This window comes from Phlebotomus papatasi, chromosome 2 (genome assembly GCF_024763615.1).
Source record: "Phlebotomus papatasi isolate M1 chromosome 2, Ppap_2.1, whole genome shotgun sequence".
NCBI classification, from domain to species: Eukaryota; Metazoa; Arthropoda; class Insecta; order Diptera; family Psychodidae; genus Phlebotomus; species Phlebotomus papatasi.
In genome coordinates, this window is record NC_077223.1 from 7,639,286 (window position 1) to 7,664,694 (window position 25,409).

The 25,409-nt window shown below is 35.2% G+C and overlaps 1 protein-coding gene across 1 annotated transcript in view; it reads left to right on the top strand.

Moving 5' to 3' along the window:
• LOC129803618 (uncharacterized) overlaps positions 1-25,409 on the top strand; it is a 477,859-nt gene that overhangs the window by 34,374 nt on the left and 418,076 nt on the right. The window contains exon 2 of the mRNA XM_055850319.1: positions 17,082-17,762. Coding sequence (XP_055706294.1) covers positions 17,091-17,762 — 672 coding nt within the window. The 5' untranslated portion in view covers positions 17,082-17,090. The remainder of the gene's footprint in view (positions 1-17,081; positions 17,763-25,409) is intronic.

Sequence of the window (25,409 nt, forward strand, 5' to 3'; positions counted from 1 at the left end):
ACCATAAAACACATCCTCATCTTTGGAGCAAAAATTCATTTAGCTCACATGAAATAGATGATGATGAATGGATTTCTGTGTTATACTTTGCAAGAGCACAAAACAATAATTTGAGACAAACACACAAGGCGGCACATGGAGGAAGTGAATATTGGTGTGGTATTCACGAGCCGTAATCAGACAAAAGACAAAAGAGAAGAGTTAAATGGAAGTTGCTTTTAGTGGATAGGGGGGCTTTGGTATTATCCAGCAAAAAGGGGTGGTAACTGTGTGAGAGCTATTTTGATTATGGGAAATCGCTTTCACTCCCTGTCCTCCTGTTCTCTTTTCTCTATCCCGGAAAATGGGTTGTTTTTAGAAGATGATTTTCGGAGGAGAGTTATTAATGGCACGTCCTGCACATAATGTCTAATTAACTCCAAAAAGCGAAAATTGCACGCAAGCTCTCTATTGGCGCAATATCCTGATGTTTCAGGACAAAAGGTACCTTTATTGGCAACATACACGCATTGTCTCGAGTATTTTTCGGTGAAATGTGCGGGGAAAAATTTCGAGAATAGAGAAAAATCCCAATACACCATTCCCAAAAAACTTTTCCCTCCAAAAAGGTTTTGCGCCGAGTGAATCTACACCTCCCCGGAAGTGGAGGCTTTTACGCCAGTTCAATTCTCATACCCCTTATACAGGAGCTTTTCCATGTTACACCTCGACTTTTTTTTTTCGGGAGGGTGGATCATGATAAATGGCTTGCAATTCCTGAAGCCTCGATTGTCCATCAATTGAAAATGGTGACAGAGGCAGAAAATGGATATGGCACGAAGAGCATTTTATTTTTCAAAAGCACAATTAACTTCCTTTTCACATTGAAAAGCTTATTGAACTTTCAATTGACATTCAAAGGATTTTTTTTGAAGTTGTTTTTAGTTTTTTTCTTTGTTTTATAAAGCTCAATGCAGTTAGGATTTTAATTGAAAAAGAAGTGGATAAGGTCTGGCTAAAAGTAGAGAGGTTTTATCAGGGGTCAACAGATCCGTTGATAATGAAGACAGATCGGCTCCGATTTGGCGATCTGTCACTAATGATTCAATTGCTAACCTTACTTAATTGCAACTTTTATTGAAGAGAATTAGATAAGGCTTAGCTAGAACTAGAAATTTTGCATCAGGGGGCAAATAGATTTGCCGATCATGAAGATAGATTGGCGCCGATCAACCAGTCTATTTCACACGGTTCAATTGCTAACCTTGCCTAATTAGCAGTTTTATTAAAAACAGAGAGGAAAAGACTTAGTTCTAAGTAGAAAGGTTTCATCAGGGGGTAAACCGGTACAAAGATCTGCTCATCATGAAGACAGATCGGCGGCGATCAGCCGATCTGTCATGCACAAATCAATTGCTAACCTTAACTAATTGCTAACTTTGCTAACTAATTGCTAACTTTTACTGAAAAACAAGTGGATAATGCCTAGATAAAAGTTAAAGTTTTATCAAGGGTAAACAGATCTGTAGATCATGGAGATAGATCGGCGCCGATCACCAATTCAATTTTTCACGATTCAATTGCCAGCCTTGACTAATTAGGAGTTTTATTGAAAAGAAGAGGAAAAGACTTAGTTCTAAGTAGAAAGGTTTCATCAGGGGGTAAACCGGTACAAATATCTGCCCATCATGAAGACAGATCGGCGCCGATCAGCCGATCTGTCATGCACAAATCAATTGGTAACCTTAACTAATTGCTAACTTTTATTGAAAAACAAGTTTATAAGGCCTAGATAAAAGTTAAAGTTTTATCAAGGGTAAACAGATCGGCCGATCTTGAAGATAGATCGGCGCCGATCATCCATTATATTTTTCACGATTCTACTATTAACCTTACCTAATTGTGTTTTTTTCTATTGAAAAAAGCAGATAAGACTTAGTTAAAAGTCAAAGAGGATAAATCAAGATGTAAACAGATTTGTTGATCATGAAGACAGATCGGCGCTGATCAGCCAATCTGCCACTCACAATTCAATTGCTAACATTACCTAGTTGCGATTTTTTTTTAATGAAAAATAAATGGCTAGGGCTTAGCTAAACGTAGAAAGTTTTGATAAAGGGTAAACAGATCTGTCGATTATGAAGACAGATCAGTGCCGATTAGCCGATCTGTATCTCATGATTCAATTGCTAACCCTGCCTTAATTCAATTCTTCCTTAATTCAATTGCCTGCCAGAAAATTAAACGGAAAAGACATAGCTAAAAGCAGAAAGGTTTCACCAGGGGTAAACAGAGCTGTCGATCATGAAGCCAGATCGGTGTCGATCAGCCAATCTGCCACTCACATTTCAATTGCTAAGATTCCCTAGTTGCGATTTGTTTTTAATGAAAAAGAAATGGCTAAGGCTTAGCTAAATGTAGAACGTTTTGATCAAGGGTAAACAGATCTGTTGATCATGAAGATAGATCGGCGCCAATCAGCCAATCTGTCACTTCCGATACAATTACTGATATTGCCTAATTATGACTTTTATTGAAAATGATATGGAAAATACTTTATTAAAAGTAGAAAGGTTTCTCCAGAGGGTAAACAGATCTGCCGATCATGAGGACATATCGGCACCGATCAGTCAGTCTGTCACTCACGACTCAATTATTGATCTTACTCAATAATCCCACGATTTTTATTCTTTTCTACATATTTTCGTCGATTTAAATAAAACGTACTCCCCTATCTAATTTAAATTTAAAAATCTTCCGTTATTTTAATGAAAAACTGACACAAACCTTAATATTAATTGACCTGTCGGTGTTGGGCTACTTTTAAAACACTTTGTTGTGAATTTTGAGTTGTTTAAATAAGAATTTGGAAAGAAAAAGTCTGGAAAGTTTGAAAGATACACAGATTTGTCGGTGTACCGAGAACATTAACCATTTTTTTTTAACCAACGGAAGAGGTAGAAGAAGACGTCCGGGAAAAAAAGTGGAAATGCGAATCATTTACCACTGTCAGATTATAAGGGGGGAAAAGCAGTGAAAATTTTATTCTTTTTTTATTCTTGAACAACCCTGTCGTTTTTTGCCACTTTTTCATGCACATGATACGTGAAGAAATTTCCTCGTCTGGTAATCTCATTTGATTCGAATGTTATTTCTCTTGTTTTATCTCACGGTTCATCCCCTACGCTTTGTCGTTTTTCCCAACCAGGAAGGCATTCCAGTGTCTTCCCCTTTTATCTCGAGAGCTTCTGTGCCTCAGAATCAATTTCCGCATGGATATCAGCAACACCTCCCAACCCCTTACTCCATGAATTATAGAAAATGATTAATTTATCCACATTTTTTTTTCAATCTTGTCTCTCTTCTCAAATCATGTGAGGATCCTTTTGACTCAACACATATCAAATCCTAATCAAAATGTCTCATCTCATTCGTTCTATTCAATGCGATATTGCCCTAACTCGCACTTTTGGGAGGAAGAACTAAAGTGATTTCAGTTCCCATGTCCTGGGATAGCAGTTTGGTTGGGGGGAAAGGGGAGCATCGGAGACAGGAACACGAAAAGAAAAACGAGATCCATGCGTTATCGACAAGGATTAATGAATGAGCTCCATCAGTTTCGTGCCTCGCCAATTCATACAACTTGAGTGGTACAATATGAGAGGGCAAACTTACACATTTTTTTCCACGCCGAGGTAGAAGCACAAGATAGGTGAATTCACATGGAAGTTGTACACCATGGACCACGGATAGGCATTTTAAAATAAAAATAATTACTCATTTGATTCAGTAGTCGATAAGTCCAAATATAATTCCTTAAATGTGAGATATCGACTTAAAGTCTTTGGTGACCCTCCTCATAAGTGAACATTACCTCTGGATGTTCAAGACTTAATTTTCCTGCCTTAAATCTGAGGGTATGGTAAAGATAATGTCCTAGACTACGACTTAATTCTTTAAGGACGAATGGGACACCGGTGTCCCAAAAACAAAAACTAAGTTTTCGGACTATTTAGAGTACACAATAACTTTGTAAAGAAAAAAAAACAGTTTTGTTTTTGGGACACCGGTGTCCCACTCGTTCTTAAAGGGTTAAGCTAAGAAACGGCTTAACGTAATTATAATTTAATTAAACAATGATTTGGAACAATTTCCGTAAATACGTAAAACGTATTATGATTATTATTTTAATTATAATTACGTTAAACCGTTTCTCGGCTTAAGTCGTAAGTGATATTAGGGCATTGAGATGTTTGAACAGAATAAAATTTTAATCATGATTTTGGTGCCAATTATGTTATTCGGAATTATTATTACAAAGCCTATAATTGCAATTTTTCGTATCTATCTTGTTAGTTTAGTTTTCAATTCACCATTAAGAATATGAAAATATTAAAATCAATGTTTTTATGAGTTTTATGGCTTCTGTTATGCGCTTTTAAAACGAAGATTCTATTCCGAGTCCTACGACTTATGGTAGGGTCCCCACGAAGACAACAAGCTATCTCATACCATTTAAATTCTAAAAGTGGTGGCAAAAAGAACTTATAAACGCCAAAACAACTAATGTAACATAAATAGACATAAACTATGAATTATAATCTATAAATGGAAGAGACAAATTTTAAAATCCTTGTCCTCATTTACGAAAGCTCTGGGTAAGATTAAAAAACGCTTTTTTAGTCTTGAGATTAAGAAAAATCGCACTGGTGATTACCGGAATCTTTCAAAGCGAACGAATTTACTTAATCCCTTAATTTTGGACATTTTGAGAGTAAACTTAGACACAAGAAATAAAATTAATTAAAATTATGGAATTTTCTTTGAATATTATAATGAATAATGTATTCTATCTAAATATTTACTCTTTGGATCATCTGTCCAAAATTACAACCAAGGTGTCCCGAATTATAAGTAAGGGCCGAATCACGTTGACTGTAAAATGTTCACCGTATTTCGTTAATTTACACATTTTCATTACAATTCTTGCGCAAATTCTCGATTACCGTATTACCTTATCTCATACTCGGAGGCACTAGGTGAAAATAGTTTAAAAAAATTGAAGAAATAAAACGAAAATGCGATAAACGGTGAGCAAAAAAATGTACGATTAATTTCCGTTACAGTTTTTTTGCTCACCGTATATCGAATTTTCGTTTTATTTCTTCAATTTTCTTATATTATTTTCACCTAGTGCCACCAAGCATGAGATAAGGTAACACGGTAATTGAGAATTTGCGTAAGAATTGCATTGAAAATGCGTAAATTAACGAAATATGGTGAGGCTACGGCGAGCTTTTTATTGTTAATGTGATTCTGCCCCAAGGTGTTCAAAATTGCAGACAAATAATGTGCTCTGTTATTATGCCTCTAAAGGCGTCTACACATTGGGAGCAATTTTCATCAAAAATTGAGTTTTTGACAGAAATTTGACGTTTCCCCCTACAACGCTGCAGGGAATTTCTTTCAAAAAAGCAATTTTTGACAAAAATTGCTCCCAATGTGTAGAGGCCATAAGAGACGCACAGTTTCAAAGGCAGTTTGGTTTTTAAATAAATAAATAAATAAATAAATAAATAAATAAATAAATGAATAGCATTAGGATTAATTTTAGACGATAATCTACTTCACAAGATTTCAAAAAACATTCTTGAAAAGGAAGTAACAGAAAACATAAATTTGTATTGAAAATATAGCACTTCAAACTTTGGACTTCGGTGCTTAAATGCACCCTGTTCCAAATTACAAACACTTTCCCTATACAAAAACATTTGCATACCCTCAGGAGATTTCTTTTCAAAAAGTAACAGAAAACATTAATTTCTTAGGCTATTTTTTGTCTTTTTGGTTCCTCAAGTCGACCGGTGGAAATATTTATTCAATTTATTTACATTTATAATAATATTTATTGAATGGTTTAACGTCATTATTTCATAATTAATTCAAATCAGTGAAAATATCCTAGAAATTGACCATCACTGAAAAACCATAAAAAGACGGAGCGTTAAGGTATTTCTTAAATAAAAATTCGCAATTTTTCATTAAATTATTACATAATTTTTGATATTCTTGACTTTTTTCTTAAGGAATTATTTCAATTATTACCCTCACAGATTACTTAGGAATTCAAATTATGAGTCTAGTTGAGGACCGCAAGTTGAGGACTAAATCTTTATTACTTGTGCAAAAATTTTAGTATCATGACTAAGTTAAAGATTAATTTTATATATTAAAATTGAAAGTGCATTTCAAATATAATGTTCCTCAATTCGACCGATCGACGAATCATAGCAAGTGAAGCTTTTTTTCACTTGAATGTTGTTCTATACTTCTGAATGAATTCATAAAATTGAGTTTTCCTATTTATTTTAATAATTAACTAAATTTTAAGTGTTATTCATGATGTGTTAAACAAGCCAAAGTTAAATCCGTGACTTTTTAGTTTTGTGATTTGTTTAATTTTAAGAAAAAATGGGTGGTCGAGTAGAGGAACCCGCCGAGGCGGTTGAGTAGAGGTACACTGATATTGAAGTGGTCGGGTAGAGGAACACTTCGCATTTTTGAAACATTTTAATTTTTTTTATAACTTAAATTTATATTATGACTAAAGGTGTCTACACATTGGGAACAATTTTCGTCAAAAATTGCTTTTTTGAAGGAAATTGGCTGCAGTGCTGTAGGCAGAAACGTCAAAATTCTGTCAAAAACGCAATTTTTGACAAAAATTGCTCCCAATGTGTAGAGGCATTAAATTAAGTTCACTATTAGATAGATTAGGATTTTTCTCTAGTTTTAGGTAAAAACCCTATCAAAAAACACAAATTACAACTGTTTTTCCATAAGTTTTTCACAAAATCTATCCTTAAGCGGTCGACATAGGATACTTCACCTTACGCTCTCAAAAATATGTGTACACATTTTGGAGTATTTCAAAAATGATTTGACAAATTAGCTCCCAAAAATATACAAAATTGCGCAAGTGTACAGGGGCCCCGGGATTATGCATTTCAGGAAAATGTATAAACGGGATTACGCAAACACATCTCTCCATCTTTGCCTATCTATTTAAATATATTTTGCAAATACTACGGCGTTTCTCTAACTTATTCGAAAGAAATCTCCTGAATGTATGCAATTTTTCTGCATACATAAAGCTATTTCGCGCGATTTTCTTTAGTCCCGAAAGTGTGTATTATCCTGGGACCCCCTGTGTTTGCATATACCCATTATACAGTAGACTCTCTCAAATTTGGGCATTTGGAACGAAAATGTCATCCGAATTTGAGAGAAATTCGAATGTCAAACTCTTTGAAATGTAAAGTTACGTTGTAACTAAGAAGAACTGTAGTGAATTTAAGCATGTTTTCTTCATTCGATAACCATAATCAAACTTGAAAAATGTCAACAAACTTTCTTCAAGTTCAATTGCAGCCCGAATTAAAATGTAGCCGGATCCTAATCTAATTAGAGAGTCATCTGTATGCATAATCTTAAGACCCTTTGTGTTCCTCAACATTCCTAAAAGTTATAATTATTAAATTTTAGACAGAGGGTAAACAACTCTGCCATTCACGGTTCACTCTGGGTGTCGTGCCGATCTCTGAGATCTAAGGGATTGATCGCACGATCAACACGATCTACACTGAGAGAAATCCGAAAAAGTTAAAATAACATTCCGGAAATATAAATTTTACCCTGCAATTTTGATCCAAAATCGGTGTAAATATTACCCTTTTTAGGTGTATTATGGGTTAAAATTACCTAGAGAATTAATTGCAGAGGGGAGCTCATTCTGTGTCAATCAGTCGAATGGTGAACTTAAAAGTGCAATCTGTGATCCAAGTCCAAAAAAGTGTAAACATTTCCCGCCTGTACGTGATTTTCTCAACAAAAATTCGATACCTGATGAAGAGGACATTCATCCTCGAAACGTCGTAAAGAATAAAATTGCGAAAGTCAAGAATGGTCTAGTGTTTCCGTCAATTCTTGTTAAAATTACCCTTCTTTCATGTTGATCTTACCCTTAAAGGGTGTAAAATTAACATAAAAATGTTGATTTATTTTTACACCTAAATGTGTTAAATTTCTGAGGAAAAAATGTTAATCGCACCCTCTTTTTTTCTCAGTGTAGGAGACTGATCGCGCGATCTTGGAGGAAGATCGGTGCGATCTGATGATCTGTCGCTCACGGTTCCTTCGCTATCCATACTTGCCCCCCCCCACCTGATTTTGATTTGAGTTTGATTTAATTGTTGGCAATAGATGGCGCTTAACATTTGTACACCACTGCAGTGCAATTCTTTCCCTTGTGAAGCAATTGTTCCTCTTACAATAGAAGCCATAAGAAAATATTCTTCCGATAAGGTATGCATTTTCTTGATTAATGACACTTTCATTTCCTTCCAAGTGGTTTCATGTCCCGATAGGTTATCACAGAATATGAATGATTGTGTTCTTTTATTTTCCATGTTATTGGGAAGATGAAGAAAATGGGAAAGCTCTCTTGAGAGGAAATACGTGAGGTATTTCCCATATTGGATAATAACATATCTCCGAGGCTTCTTAAAACTTCTCATTGTGTAAAACAATATGTGGCTTTGTGTAATGATAAGGAAATGATATGTGAGTTTATCTTCTTCACCACTGCAGGCGAAATATTGAATTATTCAGAAATCTCTTCACTGAGCTTTTTGGAAGTTTAAATTTCCATATGAATGCAGAATGTTGGGAGGATATTAGGTATTTTCTGGAAGAGATTCTCATGAATTTAATTTTTCATTCACAATCGAGCTCAAGTTCACCACCTAGGTGTGCTTTTTTTCTCGGTTGCAGATGAGAGAGCTTTTTCGAGGACTGGAACGAGGGGGGTAAAGGGTGGCAAAAGCACCTTTATTCACTGAGTGTCACACAATATAATTTTGCAGCTTGTGTGCTAAAATGTCCCCCTTTTGCGCATTCTGACAATAATCGCATTAAAGGGTACAAAAGCTCTGCCGGATGGAGCATTTACACTCTGGCTCATGTTATTTACACAGACGAGGGACTAGAAAATGAATTTTACGCGACCAGCAGGGTATGGAGATTTAGCCAATTGCTATCACAAAATTCCTGAAAAGTCTCCTCTGGTTCCCCATTCTTCTGATCCTTTTTGCTAACTTTTTCGCTCAATTTCTCGTCAATTGCCGTTGATTTCGATGAATTTTTTCCCATCAGCAAACACTGCGCAAAGCTCTCTATTAAGCTCTATTTATTTATTGTCTTTCCCATTAGCAATGTATGGCAGGAAAAAAGCCTCAATGCGAGGATGAACTTTTTGAGTGACAAACCACAATTGTGAGGTGTGTTGTTGGTGACCAATGAAATTCGCACCCATGCAATATGGAAATTAATATTAGCCACATTTGAGAGGATGAACCACACGAAAATTCCACCAGTTTCTGCTATTATATAGATACTAAATTAATTTGTAAATTTGCGAATTGACACACAAATTCGACTCTATGCGTAATTAATTTACTCCTCAAATTCGGGGGATATTTGAAACCATGAGGGCTAATGAGCTAATTTCATTCACTATTCCCGCCAATTGAAATTAACTGACACGACGAGGGATTCGCGGTGTATGGTCGAAAATTAAAAGGTGTTGCTAGTTTTAATAGAAACTTAGTGTTTCTGGATGTATCAGGGGAAAAATTTGACTTCATCTACTAATTTTTGAAATTAGATATGAAATAGGAGATCTGAGAACATTTAAGGTACGTAATATTGCCACGAATGGCGCTACGCTAGCGCTTGATAACAATCTATTAAATGTTTTTATCTTGCAAAGAAAATTGTCACGTAGTCGATAGCGCGCTACCTTCGGATAACTCATTTTTTCTATGTTCTGTATGAATTTAATTCATGATTCTTTTCAAAAAATTTGAGACATTTATCTAGCTATTAAAATATAATTATTTTAACGAGTGCAAGTCATTAAGAACACTTAAAAAAAATTATTGTTCGAAGCTTGAGCCGTTCGAAGGTTACGCGCTTTTCCCTAAATACCTAAGACGGCGGTGGACACTAAAGAAGATATTAGGGGAAACTGGTGCATTATAGTAAACATGGAGTTGTTGTAAACACTAATCTTTATATCTACATTACTTGGATTTACGTATACTTCAGTTAATTAAAAAATACAGTGTTTCTCATCATAGGAAAAGCCTGGATCAAAGACCCAATTTTTCTCAATTACCATGCTGGACTTTCCACATTACGCTAAGAAAATGGATCAAGATCAATCATGAAGAATGATTTACTATCACGAGCTCGACGGCACACCATGCCTTGATCAGTCTTAGCACCCCAGAATGGTAAAGCCGTAAACTTCGCCGTAGGTCACATAGCGGACTGTATCATCTGGATGATATGTTTATATCGTACAAAGTTTAGATAGGATTCCCCTATTACATGGCAACAAATGCTACCAAGGCAACGTTCACTGATCCCTAGTCCGGTTAGGGAATCATAACTAAGTTTGAACCAGATACTGAGCCATGAAATGGTCCGAATACCTTTGATATTTATCAACCTTTTCTCTGCATTCCAATCACCGCAGAACTTTCATCTTTGGGCATACCTTCTACTGTCTGTAATTGCCTTTCGAACGCTACATTGTAACCTTTTCTGATCATTTCCGAATATAATAACTGCGAGGGTGTTCTCATGACGGGGCACCCTGCCACGATGGGAACGAAAGCATCTCTGAACAATGCAATGTGATATAGGGTCTCCTTCTCAATACACCCCGCTCGACTTATTTACTTACTTATCCAGCGCTACAACCAATTACTGGTCTTATCCTGACTCAGGACCCGTCGCCACTTGAGCCTGTTACGCGCCACTGTTCTCCAATTCCGCACCCCTAATGAGCTGGCGTCCTGGTCCACGCCGTCGGTCCATCTGAGGCTGGGTCGGCCTCGCCTTCTCGTAGCATAAAGTCCGCCTCTAAAGACTTTCCAGGCTGGGTCGTCCTCATTCTTGCGAACCAGATGACCAGCCCACTGGAGCCTATTGAGGCGTATTTGCTTGACGACAGTTACCTCTCGGTAGTGCTCATACACCTCATGATGGCTCGACATCGAACATTAACACCTCGCCCACGGAGTGTATAAAGTCCTGTCCTGTTAATTTATTACTGAACTTACGTGATCAACCTATGGAACCTATGGAACCATCTTAGTCGGAAGCCATCAAGCCCGTGTAAGAGGCGACTCGTGCATTACTGCGCGAATCGTACCTCTTGCTCTTAACAAGAGTTTTCGATTCCTCTCGACCTTCATAAAAGGGGCATAGAAGTAGCCCAGAGTGGTATCCAAAGGGAGGTGTGAACATTTCCGAATATGCGAACGGATTTGAGCATCCATGGCCTTATGGGTTTTGCGAGTATACTGATACTGCGGCGCTGATACTGAGACACCACCCTTGAACCACTGAACCATAGATCACTGAAATTACCCCATGTTTACAACTGCCCCAGTGCCCCTACATAATTCTTAATTTTGAAGAAATTCCTTTATTTTACATTTAAAGTAGTAAATTTCATTGCAAACACTTAAAATAATAGTATTAGCTATTTTTTCTACTTCTCCAATAATGCTGCTAATCAAGTTCAAATTAAATGAATTAATCCCGTAATATATTTAACTCCCGTTGCTTTCTATAATTAAGAGATTTGTGTCTAAAGGTGTCTACACATTGGGAGCTATTTTCGACAAAAATTGCGTTTTTGACAGAAATTTGACGTTTCCCCCTACAACGCTGCAGGGGATTTCCTTCAAAAAAGCAATTTTTGACAAAAATTACTCCCAATGTGTAGAGGCCATAACTAAGCACTCAAAGCATTCAAAGCTTTTGTCAATTAGGGATAGTTATAGGATCAAATAATTGTTTACATGTCAGCTAAGATAAAGTAATTCAAAGATTGTATGAACAATTTGCTTACAATAATATACAAGTATTGCCAAATGAATTTAATAAAAAGTTACTTAACAGAAATTTTAAAAATTTATCGATCATAACCTGTTAGAGTTATTTTAAAATCGTTTGGAATCTGAAGACCTCTCAAAAAAAACGATTTTTTTCAAATTAATAGTTGAAAGACACTTGCTTTAAATCAAAATATTTGAATCTGAATAACTTCAGAAGAAAGAATACTGTGAATGAAAATATTGCCATTATCATTTTAAAAACTGTTTCCGGTCAAAATTTCAAAAGCGAAAATATCGAATTGGTCAAAATCCAGAAGGACCAAAATCCGGAATGAGCTCAAACAGAAGTAGATTTTGATTCTCTAATAGTGTCTTGGATAAAAGGTAAATGTAACTCTATTTGCACAAAAAATCGTTGAAGTTCGAAAAATTCAAATTCAATTTCGAATTTTCATACTAAACTTTCGGACAAGATGGGGAAAATTTATCAAATATCACACTAAAAAGCTTTCAAAAGTTACTCAGTGATTTATGGAGTGATTAAATAATGTGACAAGAACAGTAAGCGTCGTTGTTCTTTTTATTTCCTCACAACAATGTGAAGACCGACACATTTTCACACTTGAACACTTCGTAATTCGAACAGGATGTACCTCAGCCACCTTACGGAATTATCAAAAAGCAAGAAACTTTCCGTACAGAAGTAGATCTTGAAAAATTCGAAAATCTATTTGAAGATCCAAAAAAGAGACTTTCTTACTTCTTAATACTTTCGTAAGGTGGCGGAAGTTACGTCCTGTTCGAATTTCGAAGTGCTCTAGTGTCAAAATGTGACGGTCTACACTGTGAGGAAAAAAACAGAACAACGACGTTTACTGTTCCTGTCCCATTATGTAATCACTCCATAATCACTGAGTAACTCTTTTGTCAGCTTTTTAGTGTGATATTTGATAAATTTTCCCCAACTTGTTCGAAAATTTAGTATGAAAATTCGAAATTGAATATGAATTATTCGAACTTCAACGACTTTTTGTGCAAATAGAGTTCCATTTACCTTTTATCCGAGACATTATTGGAGAATCAAAATCTACTTGTGATCGGGCTCAAAGTCTCTTTTTTGGATCTTCAAATAGATTTTCGAATTTTTCAAGATCTACTTCTGTACGGAAAGAATGGGTCGATATCCTGAAGAGATCGACTTCTGAACACTGCTTCTAGGGAATCATTGTGTAGTTCTAGGATGTCACTGTTACTAGGAAATTTTGGCAATCGTGATTTTGGAATTCGGAATTTTGGCCGAAACCTTTAAAGAAATATCCAGAAGTAAAAAAGGAATAAATGTCCTTTAAATGTTCGAAAATTTTTTGTCGTTACCGTATAGGGCGAATATCAGTTTTTCGAATTTTAGGAGTATCGTTAATGAATCAATATTTAACAAAACAAGGCCAAATTGTAGGCCATCCAGCATCGAATGGGCCTTGATCTTGAAAAGAGCTTTATGAAGCTTTCACTGAAAGTATTTTCGAAAATCCCATCAAGGTGTTTCGAAATGGATATTTCGAACAAAAAAACCATCGTATAAATGAGCCTTTTAATGTAATTTTTCAAGGCTTTTTTTTTCTTCAAATTCATTTTAACCTAATTCTTGCTTTTCCCATGGACTTGTATTGAGATTTATGTCTGTCTGAAGACTCTTGCATTGCTCTCACGTTCAGCATTTTGGACACAATGACACGAAGACAAATAACACAACATTTTGTGAATTGCATAGAAAAAGTATTCACACACTCTGTGGAATCTCATTCGAAATTTCCATCATGAAAATTTCATTTGAAAAAGAGAGTTATTTTTCTGCACCCAGCATTTTCTCCCTTTTTTACCGTTGGTTTTCATGGTTGGAAAATTCTTTGGCGATGCAGAAAAATTGGGTGTGGGCTTTTTTTGGGTAAATATAAATAAATTGCTACCACAAATTTTCCTGTTGGGGATGGGCTGGCTGGGGGGGGGAGGCAAAAGAAGTGCTGCAAAAGTGGAGTCTTGTGAATTCTTCATGGTAGAGGTAACATCTCTAACAGAATTTTCATTTGGCTGTAAACCCTACAAAAATATTAATAATTCATAAATGCACCCCTGACAACAGCCCCCCATGAGGGGGTTGAGAGTTATGCCATCAATTTGCAAATTGCATGATCATTTAAAATTATAAGCAAACACATTATGTATTAGCAGGAGTTGGATGTAAGCTGGGTGGATTTTGCAATGGGGGAATGGGGCTCTGGAATTGACTACAGGGGAGCTTTTGATGTATCATAATCGTCATAATTACAGCTTCTGTGAATGCATGCAGTTTGTCAGGACACAACACCATTTCACTGGGATACTTTGGCTTTCTAGGAAAGCTTCTGCATGCCATTCATTTGGGCTTTTTGGGAGTGGAAATTATTGAACATATATGCCTCTACCCTTCATGTACAAATTGAGATATTGACGCTTATTGCTACCCCATTGGGCCCTGTTTCACACAACTCCTATCGTCCTATCACTGTCAAAATGTTAGTGGGTGTCTCTATTTTCGTCCCAACCAAAATGTGTATGCATTTCGCTTGGGTATTATCCCTTTTAGCGGAATGGTACACATTGGGGATTTTCTCATTGTTTATTGTGTGGTTTAACAGCTAAATAATAATATCAAATTGTGGCGTGTGATGAATACACCCTGTTTCAATATTCTTGTGGTACGGGGTGGATAATAGAAAACCGAGCTGTTTTGTATTCAATCAAAAATATCCGACCCGTGGAAATACCTTTGGAAAATTTTTCACACTTTCCGGGGAAAACATCTATTGAAAACGTGATTTTATTTTTGAATTTTCTTTGCTTGTCTTCCCCGAGGCTATCCGAAAAGGTTTCACCTCCAATGCTTATTCAAATCAATCACAATGCAGAGATGAAAAAAAAAACAGGAAACAGGAGGAGGGACAAAAAACTTCTTCTACTGTCCTTCTACTTTGGGAATACTCATCTGATTTTTTTTAGGATGTAGATTTTACCATAAAGGCCTATTCAGACACGGGTATTCTGACCTTAAGTCTCCTTTTCCAAATAAAAATGCTTCAATCAGACATTCTTTTTATATAGCCTATCTTTTGGCGCATAAAATCAGTTTTTCGTACACTATGTCCGAAATTTCTTCGAAAATCTAATCCTGTCAATTCTATCAGGATTTGTGAAGAATTATTATTTTAAGAATTATCAATTAAAATGAAAGATTGTCTACATAGGGGAAAGTGGGGCACCTTTGAAATTGAGATTTTTCAGCTATTTTTAAATAAAATTGAGCCTATCGTGATATAATTTAGCTGCACAAACAGATTGAGAAGCTATTGTTATGGCTACCACTTCATATAAAGGGATAGCCGACGGTGGTGTAACTGAACTAGGTTTTTAGGACAATCTGTCCTTTCGGTGAGCATCGGAATTTGTTGATCAAATCCTATGAATCATACACACAATTATAACAGAGTTTTCAAAATTTTTGTTTTTAAATCGTAACGAATTTTTCAATTCGATGGTAGGTCGGTCGATTCTTTTTACAGATCTCTGTTGATCAATCTTGTTCAATATCTTTTGGGTGTCGTTCATTCAGGCTCATCCTAAAATTATGTGTATTTCATGTGTATTCATACCTATATTAACAGACTTTCCAATACTGTGCAAGTCGCATTTGTGAAAATCGTGGAAACTTAAGAAAACTGCATTGATAAATAGCACTTTTATAGAAAAAAAAACAGCTGATTCCTTCAAAAATTAGATGTTCGAAATCTTCGAACACTGCTGATTGAGTTTTCGAAAAGAGTTATTTGTGTGCGCTATAAGGTAGGCAATTGTCATTGTGAGAAAGCTCAGTGCAATATTTTGTGTGCCTGAAGATAGTAAAATTAAACTGCTAGAAAGCTAAATGAGATATTTTTATTTCGAAATTGCAGTTTCGAATCAAAAGTTTCCCGATAAATAAAGTCGAGTAGTTATGGAATGTTTCAGCAGTCAGCTTCGTACGCCATAAAAATACTATGGTTCTGTAGCTTTACCACCAAAAATCATAAAATTAAGTTAGGTATATTGAAAGTCAAATGTTACTCCGAATTCTGTTTCGTGCGCTCTAAAATTCTTAGAACAAATGGGACAGGCTAAATCCAATCCAATTCAATATGAGGGGCCCTGTTGGATTAAATGGATTCAATCATGAAGATTTACTGAAAAAAAATGAAGGGTGGACAGATGTGTTTCGTTTAGACTTAGAGAATCCTTATCATTTCAAACTTTTGTCTGTGAAACACCGTGTAACCGAACTTTAAGGTATTTCGAAGTAAAATGGAAAACCTTTCCGAGCCCTAATTTTATCCAAGACACATTTGGAGGAATTTTAATCGACTTTAGGGAGATTTCAACTCAGGAACGAACCACTACTGTAAATTTTGTATGACACACCGGTGAATAGAATAGTTTGAATTTAAAATGTGCTCCATTGTCTTTTGAGGCTTTGAAAAATCTCTACTGGTGGTTTGATCCTGAAATAGAACATACATGTTGCCAGTTATAATTCTCTTAAGTGTGTCTCGGCTCATTATAGATAATCATATAAAGCATTATCAAAGATCTTCTTTTACTCAGATAGCTTTGAATGAATTAAAATTAGAATAAAAATATTTTTTATACTTAAATTATTCACACTTCCTTTACCTTAATTCGGTTCTTTTAAGATCAGGCGTCAGAAAAATTTGAAAAAAGTGCATTGGTATTTTTTTCAAGCTTGCTTACAATTAGAGATAGCAAATTTCAAGAAATTTCACGTTTTTCCGCCTATTGTAGATGGCGACTATCGTGAAATTTCTGAAATTTTACCATCTATACATACAATGATTGAATTAATCAAAAATTCTCAAATTTACCATGGTTTTTATTAGTTAGGTTCCTGTCTTGACTGTTTTCCCAGCCTTCGCTGTCTTCAAAAACCACAAAATAGTCATGACGCGAACCAATACAAAGAAATGTCGATAATGCAGAAGCACTTGAGAACAGTAAAGTGGTAAAACATGATCATTTTTCTAAAATAATCTGTTTCTCTTCCAGAATCCCAGGATGGATCATCCAATCACAACGCCACCGAGGCGTCGGGACCTCAATGACCTGGCCAATTTGCTCCACAATTCAGAGTCCTGCAAGACGACTCCCAATATTGTCCGGAGGCTAGAGCCACATCATCGAGCACTTCTGGAGAGTGGTAGTCAGAGTGCCAAGTCGTCGCCTCTTCCACATCGGCGCCTGGACAAGCTTGAAGGAGTGATCCGGGATAAGCCCTGTCTAGGGGTACGGAAGCGCGAAGATGAGATAAATTCCTCAGCTGAGTGTTCTCCATCCGTTGGAAGAAAGTTCAGTGGAGGATGTGCAGGAAGACGTCACCAAGACACTCCGACCATGGGCACTCCTGTGGCCAGGCGTCGAGTTGACTCCGATGGCTCCAGGAGGAAGGTGTCCTGTGATGAGTGCTCAGGAGTTCGACGTCGTGAAGTTTATTCGTCACCGATGAAGGGAGTTCTTGGAGAACCTGGCGCTTTCTCCTCCCCTATTCTCAATAGAAAAAGCGCTGGAGACTCTGTAGCTCTCTTTAGTGGTGTCATGAGCAAATCTGCCCTCGTGGATGATGGATCTCCATCGAGGATTGCTCCTGCTGAAGATGCAGATGGTGAACTGTCATGTCAGCCGGACCAGACGATAGTATCGGGATGGCTAAAGTTTCGGGACAACAAGCGGGTGAGTAGCAAAGTTCCATGCCTCATTAAATCATTTACTCCCGCCAATTTGATGCATTATTGTCACCCTCGGAAAATTTATTCATGCTGCATCTATTGACTACACAATTCCAATCACATTCAACTGTAATAATGTCCGGTGGTTCAAATGCGTCACCAATAACATTCACATCGCTAATGATTCCCATCGCTATGGAGCTTTTGGGTGTGTTTTCAAATTATTTTCCTCCCCATCGATCCGCACTTGACACTGGAGCAGAGAAGCTTCCATTGAATTTTCCCAGAGAGCTGTTGGTAGTTATTTCCCATCCAGAAGGAGTCATCCTTCGCAATTCAATCACACTCTCCCAAGCGATTGATTGTGGCTTTTGTGTTTCCTTCGGAGTTATTATTCCTAGTATCTCGCCGCAGAGGGATGGCAATTCCGCCCATTTTATTGTCAATTGATGGCACATTTCATGAGATCCAATGCCAATTAAATCGTCTCTTGTTCGACCACAATAAAATCTTCCGCAAAACGTTAATGCCAACGGATATTTAACTATGCATTTTAGGGGTGGTAGCATACATGGGGTTCTAAAACATATTAATTCTGTCCTACTAGGTGAATGAGAAGATTCTGGTATTACTGATACTCAGACTCAATCCCAATCCCAAAATATCTTAAACTTAGAAGAAATTTGCCAATATTTTTTTAATCTGAAGTCTGAATAAAGATAGAAGAAAGCGAAATCAATACCACAATGTTTTAGAAAAGGAATCCCATAAATATATTTAGAAAATATTCTCATAATGTCTTAAACATGCTAAAAGCAATACCACATTATAGAAAGCAATCCCACTATGCATTACAATCGAATCTCATAATGTCTTAATATTAGCGTCGGTGTTCTATAATGTACAATCCCATAATATTCCGGAAGTAGTGCCAATATGCTGTGAAATACAATAAGATATAGTTATTTCTTTCAGTTAGTGCTATAAATTCAATCACATAATTGTTCCATTCCTATGGTATCCTAAATTTAGGAGAATTTTGGAATAAAATTCTTTTTTTCTGGAAAGTCAATACGACAAGGTTCTTGAAAAGAATCCCACAATGTTCTAAAATCAATTCCACTATGATCTAAAAACAATCATATAATATCCTTAAAATAATCCTGTAATATCCTCAGAGCAATACCACATTCTAGAAAGCAATCCCACAATATCCCAAAATTAATCCCATAATGCATTAAAATCGAATGCCATAATGTCTTAAAATTAATATCCCTACTCTATTATAAGCAATCCCATAATATTCTGAAATTAATGCCAGTATGTTGTAAATTGTAATAAGATATAGTTATTTGTTTCAGTCAGTGGCAGTGCAGTAAAATCAATCCCATAATTATTGTTCCACTCCGACAGTGTCCTAAATTTAGGAGAAATTTGGAATAAAATTCATTTAGTGAAAAATAAATACCACAGTGTTCTAGAAAACAATCCCACAATGTCCTAAAATCAATCCCACTATGCTCTAAAAACAATCCCATAACATCCTAAAATTAATCCCATAATGTACTAATAATATTTCTGTAATATCCTGAGAGCAATACCACTTTCTAGAAAGCAATCCCACAATATCCCAAAATGAGCAATCCCATAATATTCTGAAATCAATGTCACAATGCGTTGTAAAATGCAAAAAGATATGGTTTTCATTGCAATCAGTTCCATAAATTCAATCCCATAATTATCTCAATCCGACAGTGTCTTAAATTTAGGAGAAATTTGAATTAAAATTCATTTTCTGAGAAATAAATAGAAAAGAATCCCATAAAATCAATCCCACTATGCTCTAAAAACAATTCAAGAATATCCTAAAAATAGTCCTATAGCATGTAAAAAGTAATAATAGTTTGTAGGAAACAATTCCACATTATCCTAAAATCATTCCCACTATGCATTCGAATTCCATAATGTCTTAAAATTAATGTCAGTTTTCTATAATTAGCAATCCCATAATATTTTGAAATCAATGCCAATATGTTATAAAATGCAATAAGATATAGGGGAAAGTCGTCTGCCTTCAAACGAAAAATGGAGTTCCAAATTTAAGATTTTTTTCTGAAGAATCCACAAAATGGATTTTATTTAGAGTTTAGAGCTCATTTTCATTTTTTTTTATCTGGCATCTAGGAAATAGGAGCTAGGCTCTCCATTTTTTGATGATTTGTGAGGATGATGGATATCTACCTAATAGTTAATAGCATATAATTTATGCTTTTGAGAACAACGAAAAAATCGCAACATTTGAAGGCTGCTGCATTTAAAGGCAGACGACTTTCCCCTAGTTCTTAATTTCAACCAGTACCATAAAATCAATCCCACAATTATCCCAATCCGACAATATCTTAAATTTAGAAGAAGTTTAGAATAGAATTAATTTTCTGGTAAATCAATACCACAGTGTTCTTGATATCCCACAATGTCTTAAAATCAATCCTAAACAATTAAACAAATCCTAAAAATAATCCTAAGATTCTCAAAGCAATACCACACTCTATAAAACAATTCCACAATATCCCTAAATCAACTCCACTATGTATTAAAAACTAATCCCATAATGTCTTAAAATTATTCAAGTTTATGATTTAAATTACTTCATGATTAATCCCCAGGATATTCTAGAATGAATCCAACAATGTCGTGTTAATCAATAAGATATAGTTCTTCAGAGGAAACAGTGCAGTGATATAAATTCAATACCATATTATCTCAATCCCAAAATGTCTTAAATTTATGAGAAATTTGCCATTAACTTTGGAATATGAAATTCAAAAAATTAAATAAAATAAAATCCATAAGAAAAAAGTCAATCCCAAGACCCTAAAGACAATCTCATACTGTTCTAAAAGCAAAATACGTGTTTGACACAATCTCATAATACACTGAAATCAATACCTCTATGCGTTATATTATTATTGCCTATTTTACGTAAATATTACATAAACCAATCCCACAATGCATTTAAAAATTATGATTGCTTTTTAATAGGCAATCCCATAATTTCTAGAACCGAGGCCACAATGACGTTGCACAAATCCATCAGATATTGTTCTGAAATGAATCCCACTGTATTTGAAATAAATTCTATTCGTCATATAGGCAATCCCACAGTGAGTGTACTAAAAATTATTTCCAAAGAATGCTAAAATAATCGTCGTCTAAAATAAATGCCGTAACTTTTTAAAATTATTTGCACAGTGCACTAATATTCAATACCATAATGTTCTCGAAATCATACACCAATACCATAAAATTATTGTCAAGTCATATGAATTTCTCACGAACAGGGAAGTGAAACAATCAGCCTTTCAAATCTTTTTCCTGAACAGGTTTTTTTAGTACATGACTGTCCTCATGTGCTTCTGCGTAAACGACTTCTCTTTTAATTGGTTTCTGTCACTACTATTTAGGGGTTTTAGAACTCGACGGAGACTGAGATAAACAGTCGTGACAGGACCCTACGCAAATAGCAAATATTTTAGCACTTTACTGTTCTCAAGTGATTCTACATTATCGACTTTTCTTTGTGTTGGTTCCTGTCTCGACTGTTTCCCTCATCCCTTGCTGTGTTCTAAAACCACCAAACAGTCGTGACAGGAACCAATACAAAGAAAAGTTGATTACGTGGAAGCACTTGAGAACAGTAAAGTGCTAAAAGAGCATGCATTTTTCATTGGAATAGCATCTTAACGCAGTAACACATAAGAATACCCCCGTTCCAAAAACAAAATGTTCACAAGAAAGATTTCCCCTTTTCATATTTGATTGCCACAGCATAATAATTTATTAATATAAAATAATTTCAGAATGCAAACAGTTTAGGAAATAATTTACCTTTCGAATCCCCTTATCCTGATCTGTAGTGTTAAATTTATGAGTAATATTAATCATGTGACAACTATAATATTCCAGTGGCAATTGTGGTGTGGTTTTGTGGTATTATTCATGGTTTATCCCCCTATCAATTGACTTTTTGATGCAATTTTTCATTACAAACAACCTTTCTCACTAAAATTCCATTGAAATTAGTATTAACAGGGTGCTTTGAAGTAACTCTCTGTATCTCTACATCCTACAAATAATTCTCCTAATTACGCCAGAGGAATGTTTGATGAAATTTTATATCATTTTGTAGCTCGAGGTACATAGGGTGAGCTATATGTATAGTGTTTTGAATTTTCGATATGTAGAAATTTTCGACGTGAGGAGAATACAGTAGACTCTCTCAAATTCGGGCATTTGGAACCGAAATGTCACCCGGATTAGAGAGAAATTCGGGCATCAAATTGTTTGAAATGAAACGATTTTTTGTTTACCTGTATACTGATTAAGTTTACATGCTCATATGAATTCTAAATTTCATAAAAGTTCCTTAATAATGCAAAATCACAACTAAGACATAGCATTGCAAATTTGAGCATATTTGCTTCATTCGATAAATTATAATCAAACTTCAAAAATAAACTTTTTTTCAAATTTAACTGCTGTCCGAATTGAAAAGTAGACCGATGTTAAAGGAGCCGAATGAGCGAGAGTCTACTGTATTGACATCTGACGTCTAGTGGTTGTATACCAATGAAAAATGACAGTCATGACAGCTGTCTATTAGACATTTGTTTTAGTACATCCCAAGGAGCATTTATCGCCATAAATGAGTAGAGATGTCTGATATCTATACGAAAATGATGGCGAAGACTTTACAAATTTCTTCTATATAACCGCATGAAACAGGCCCATATTCGGGTGAATGAGGAATTTTTATAGCCGAAATATAACAATTTTTTATTTTAGAGTTAATCAAGTCATCGTGTACGGTAAAATGTATTGTTTATGACTAAATAAAATATAATCACTCTGTCATACCAATATTATAACTAATGACTGAAGAAATGTCATTTCTTGTCCATTTTTCTTTAAGACTTGCTCAAATATTTTCCTCAAATAAATAAATATTTATCCTCAACGATTCAGTGACATTTTTTGTGCCTCGTGCACTTTTATCGCGTATGAAAGTTTAATGAAATAGGGGAAATGCTTCTAATTTTGTCCAGTTTCTTATTTTGGACACTTTGAGGATAACATTGGACACTAAAAATAAATTGATTAAAATGATGGATTTTTATTCCAATATTTGATGAATAATGAATTCTATCTAAATATTTGTTCTTTTTGGAATATTTTAACACTAAATACGTTAAAATTTGAATATGATTTGAGTTGAAATTGCTTTGTTGAAAATTCAGTGTGAGCAATTGCTTACGAGAAATATGACAGAACTTCGTGGCTTACTTCAGTCTTATTTAGTTTTGGTGAAGTACTAACAAAGTTTGTTCGCTGTTTTTGAGTGATATTATTGAATATTCATTGAATATTGTGTTGATTCACGTTACTGATGATTTGTACATTTGACCTGAAGTGAGATTTGCCTTGTGAATTATATTTTTCGTATGAAAAATGGGAAATTTTTTAAGACATTCACCAGTGAGGTGATGATTCTTATTTTGGACAGGTGTTTTTCTCACGAAATTTCGTGAAGTTTTAGCTTTTGTGATGACTAGGTTGGACAAATGCCTGGAGAAATGAAGGAGCATCATCTCTACGAAAGAGATGCAGTGAGAAATGCCTTGAAAGGCTCCCGGAAAGGGCAGGGAATGAGCGAATCCGCACGTACTTGGAGTACCGAAGTCAACTCACTTTAATGAATGATATGGAAAGTTTCCGGGCTTCTTGTGACATTCTACGTTTCCCTTACATGAACAGGAAGAGGACTTGGTAAGATTGGTTCATAAAATGAAGAACAATGGGCATCCTGTTGAGGCGGATTATCTGTCCAAATTTACAGACAAGTTGTAAAAATTAATAACCAAGTTGTCCAAAATAAGAGTCAAATTCACCTCTACATATCAATTCATTTTTAAACGTATTAAAACTAATTTTTAGTAAAAATGAGATGATAAATAGCTTGCCAAGTTTCTAAACAATCCTTCTGAAAAGAGAGTAACAAGAAAAGTCAATTAGTATTGAAAATATGGCACTTCAAACTTAGGATATCGATGCTTATATGCAGACTGTCCAAAATTATAAGCACTTCCCCTAATTGTTTTCCGTTAGAGGCCAAAATATTAGTGAACAAAATTTCATTCCCGACTTGAAATTCTTAAGGGAAAGCTGAGAAATTAAATAAAACAACATTGAATAAATTTATTGCTTTTTACATTACATCATTTAACAAACTTATAGTTCTCAAATTTTTACTGCGTGTATTGATAGAACATAGCCTTTTAAACAATAATTTGGACAAATATCATTGCACTGCAATGTTTTGTGTATCATTTTTCCATTAATTTGAGTTTAGCGTCGCCAATTTTCTGTATTTTTTCCACGCCATAATCTTCTTTTTGTTCTGATAAAATAAAATCAAAATATTGTAACCCGAATAAGTAAGAAAAGCAGAAAATAAAACACATTTATATATTTTAGTGATTATATTTACAAGATGTCGTATATCATATTTACATTTTGTAGACTTCTTACATCAATAATATCACTATACAGCAAAAATGTCAAAACACTGAAAGATTATGCTTTTGATAAATTTTTTCTGCATTCTCGGCACTCATTCTGCAATTTGATTTCATAACAAATGATCTGTAAGCTGTCCTAACGCTTGTACTTGCGGTACAAAATAGTCGAGACAGGAACCAACAGAAAGAAAAGTCGATAATGCAGAAGCACATGAGAGTAGTCATGTACTAAAAAAAATGTTTTTCCACTTGCACACATTCAAGCATACTGCAAAGTACTCCTGACTTATCTATCCCTTCTAGTTCTTGGCCCAAAATATTCTTCTCATGTGATGAGTGTATTTAACTGGAGGGGTTCTACTGAAGTTGCAAGGAATTTTCCCGGGAAGGCAAAGGCATGAATTTTGCCAAGTAATTAATCTAGAAAATTCTTTATTTGATTTTCCTTTTAAGTAACTTTCACTGTGAAATTTATGGGTGAAGAGATCTTTCACCATCTTCCCAAAAACTGTCGAAAACTCCCTCGTATAATTGTGCCTCACCCCTTTTTCTCATGGAGTCTCGTCTCGAGATCTCCCTGCAAATAATTGTAAATGTCTGGCAAAGTGTATCATGTTGAGGAGGCGGAATATGTGTATTTCCAACGATAGAAACTTTATAATATTTACTTTTCTCTCGTTAAGATGTCATTTATGCAAATCATTTTGTGGGCTCCCCATTTGAATCATTTTGTCAGCATTTCGTGGCTTGAGCTGTGGGAGTTTGAGGGGAGTTGGTCCCATGAAGAGACATGAATGAGGGTTTGTATGATTCTGCCAAGATGCCAGAAACTTTGGAATGTGATACACTGTTGGAAATTAGCCTAGAAGTTCAAAAGAAGCATTTGCAGAATGTGTTTAGTGTTGTACAACTTAAGCAATATGGCTACTGATATTACAATCACTCTCTGTATGTCCTCATGTCTTACAGCTACTGCAAAAAGTCTCTAACCGGGAATTATTATTTTCAGTGTAAAGTATACAATGTATCATTGAGTGTGAGTGAATTACAAGTAAAATGGATGAATTAAGTAC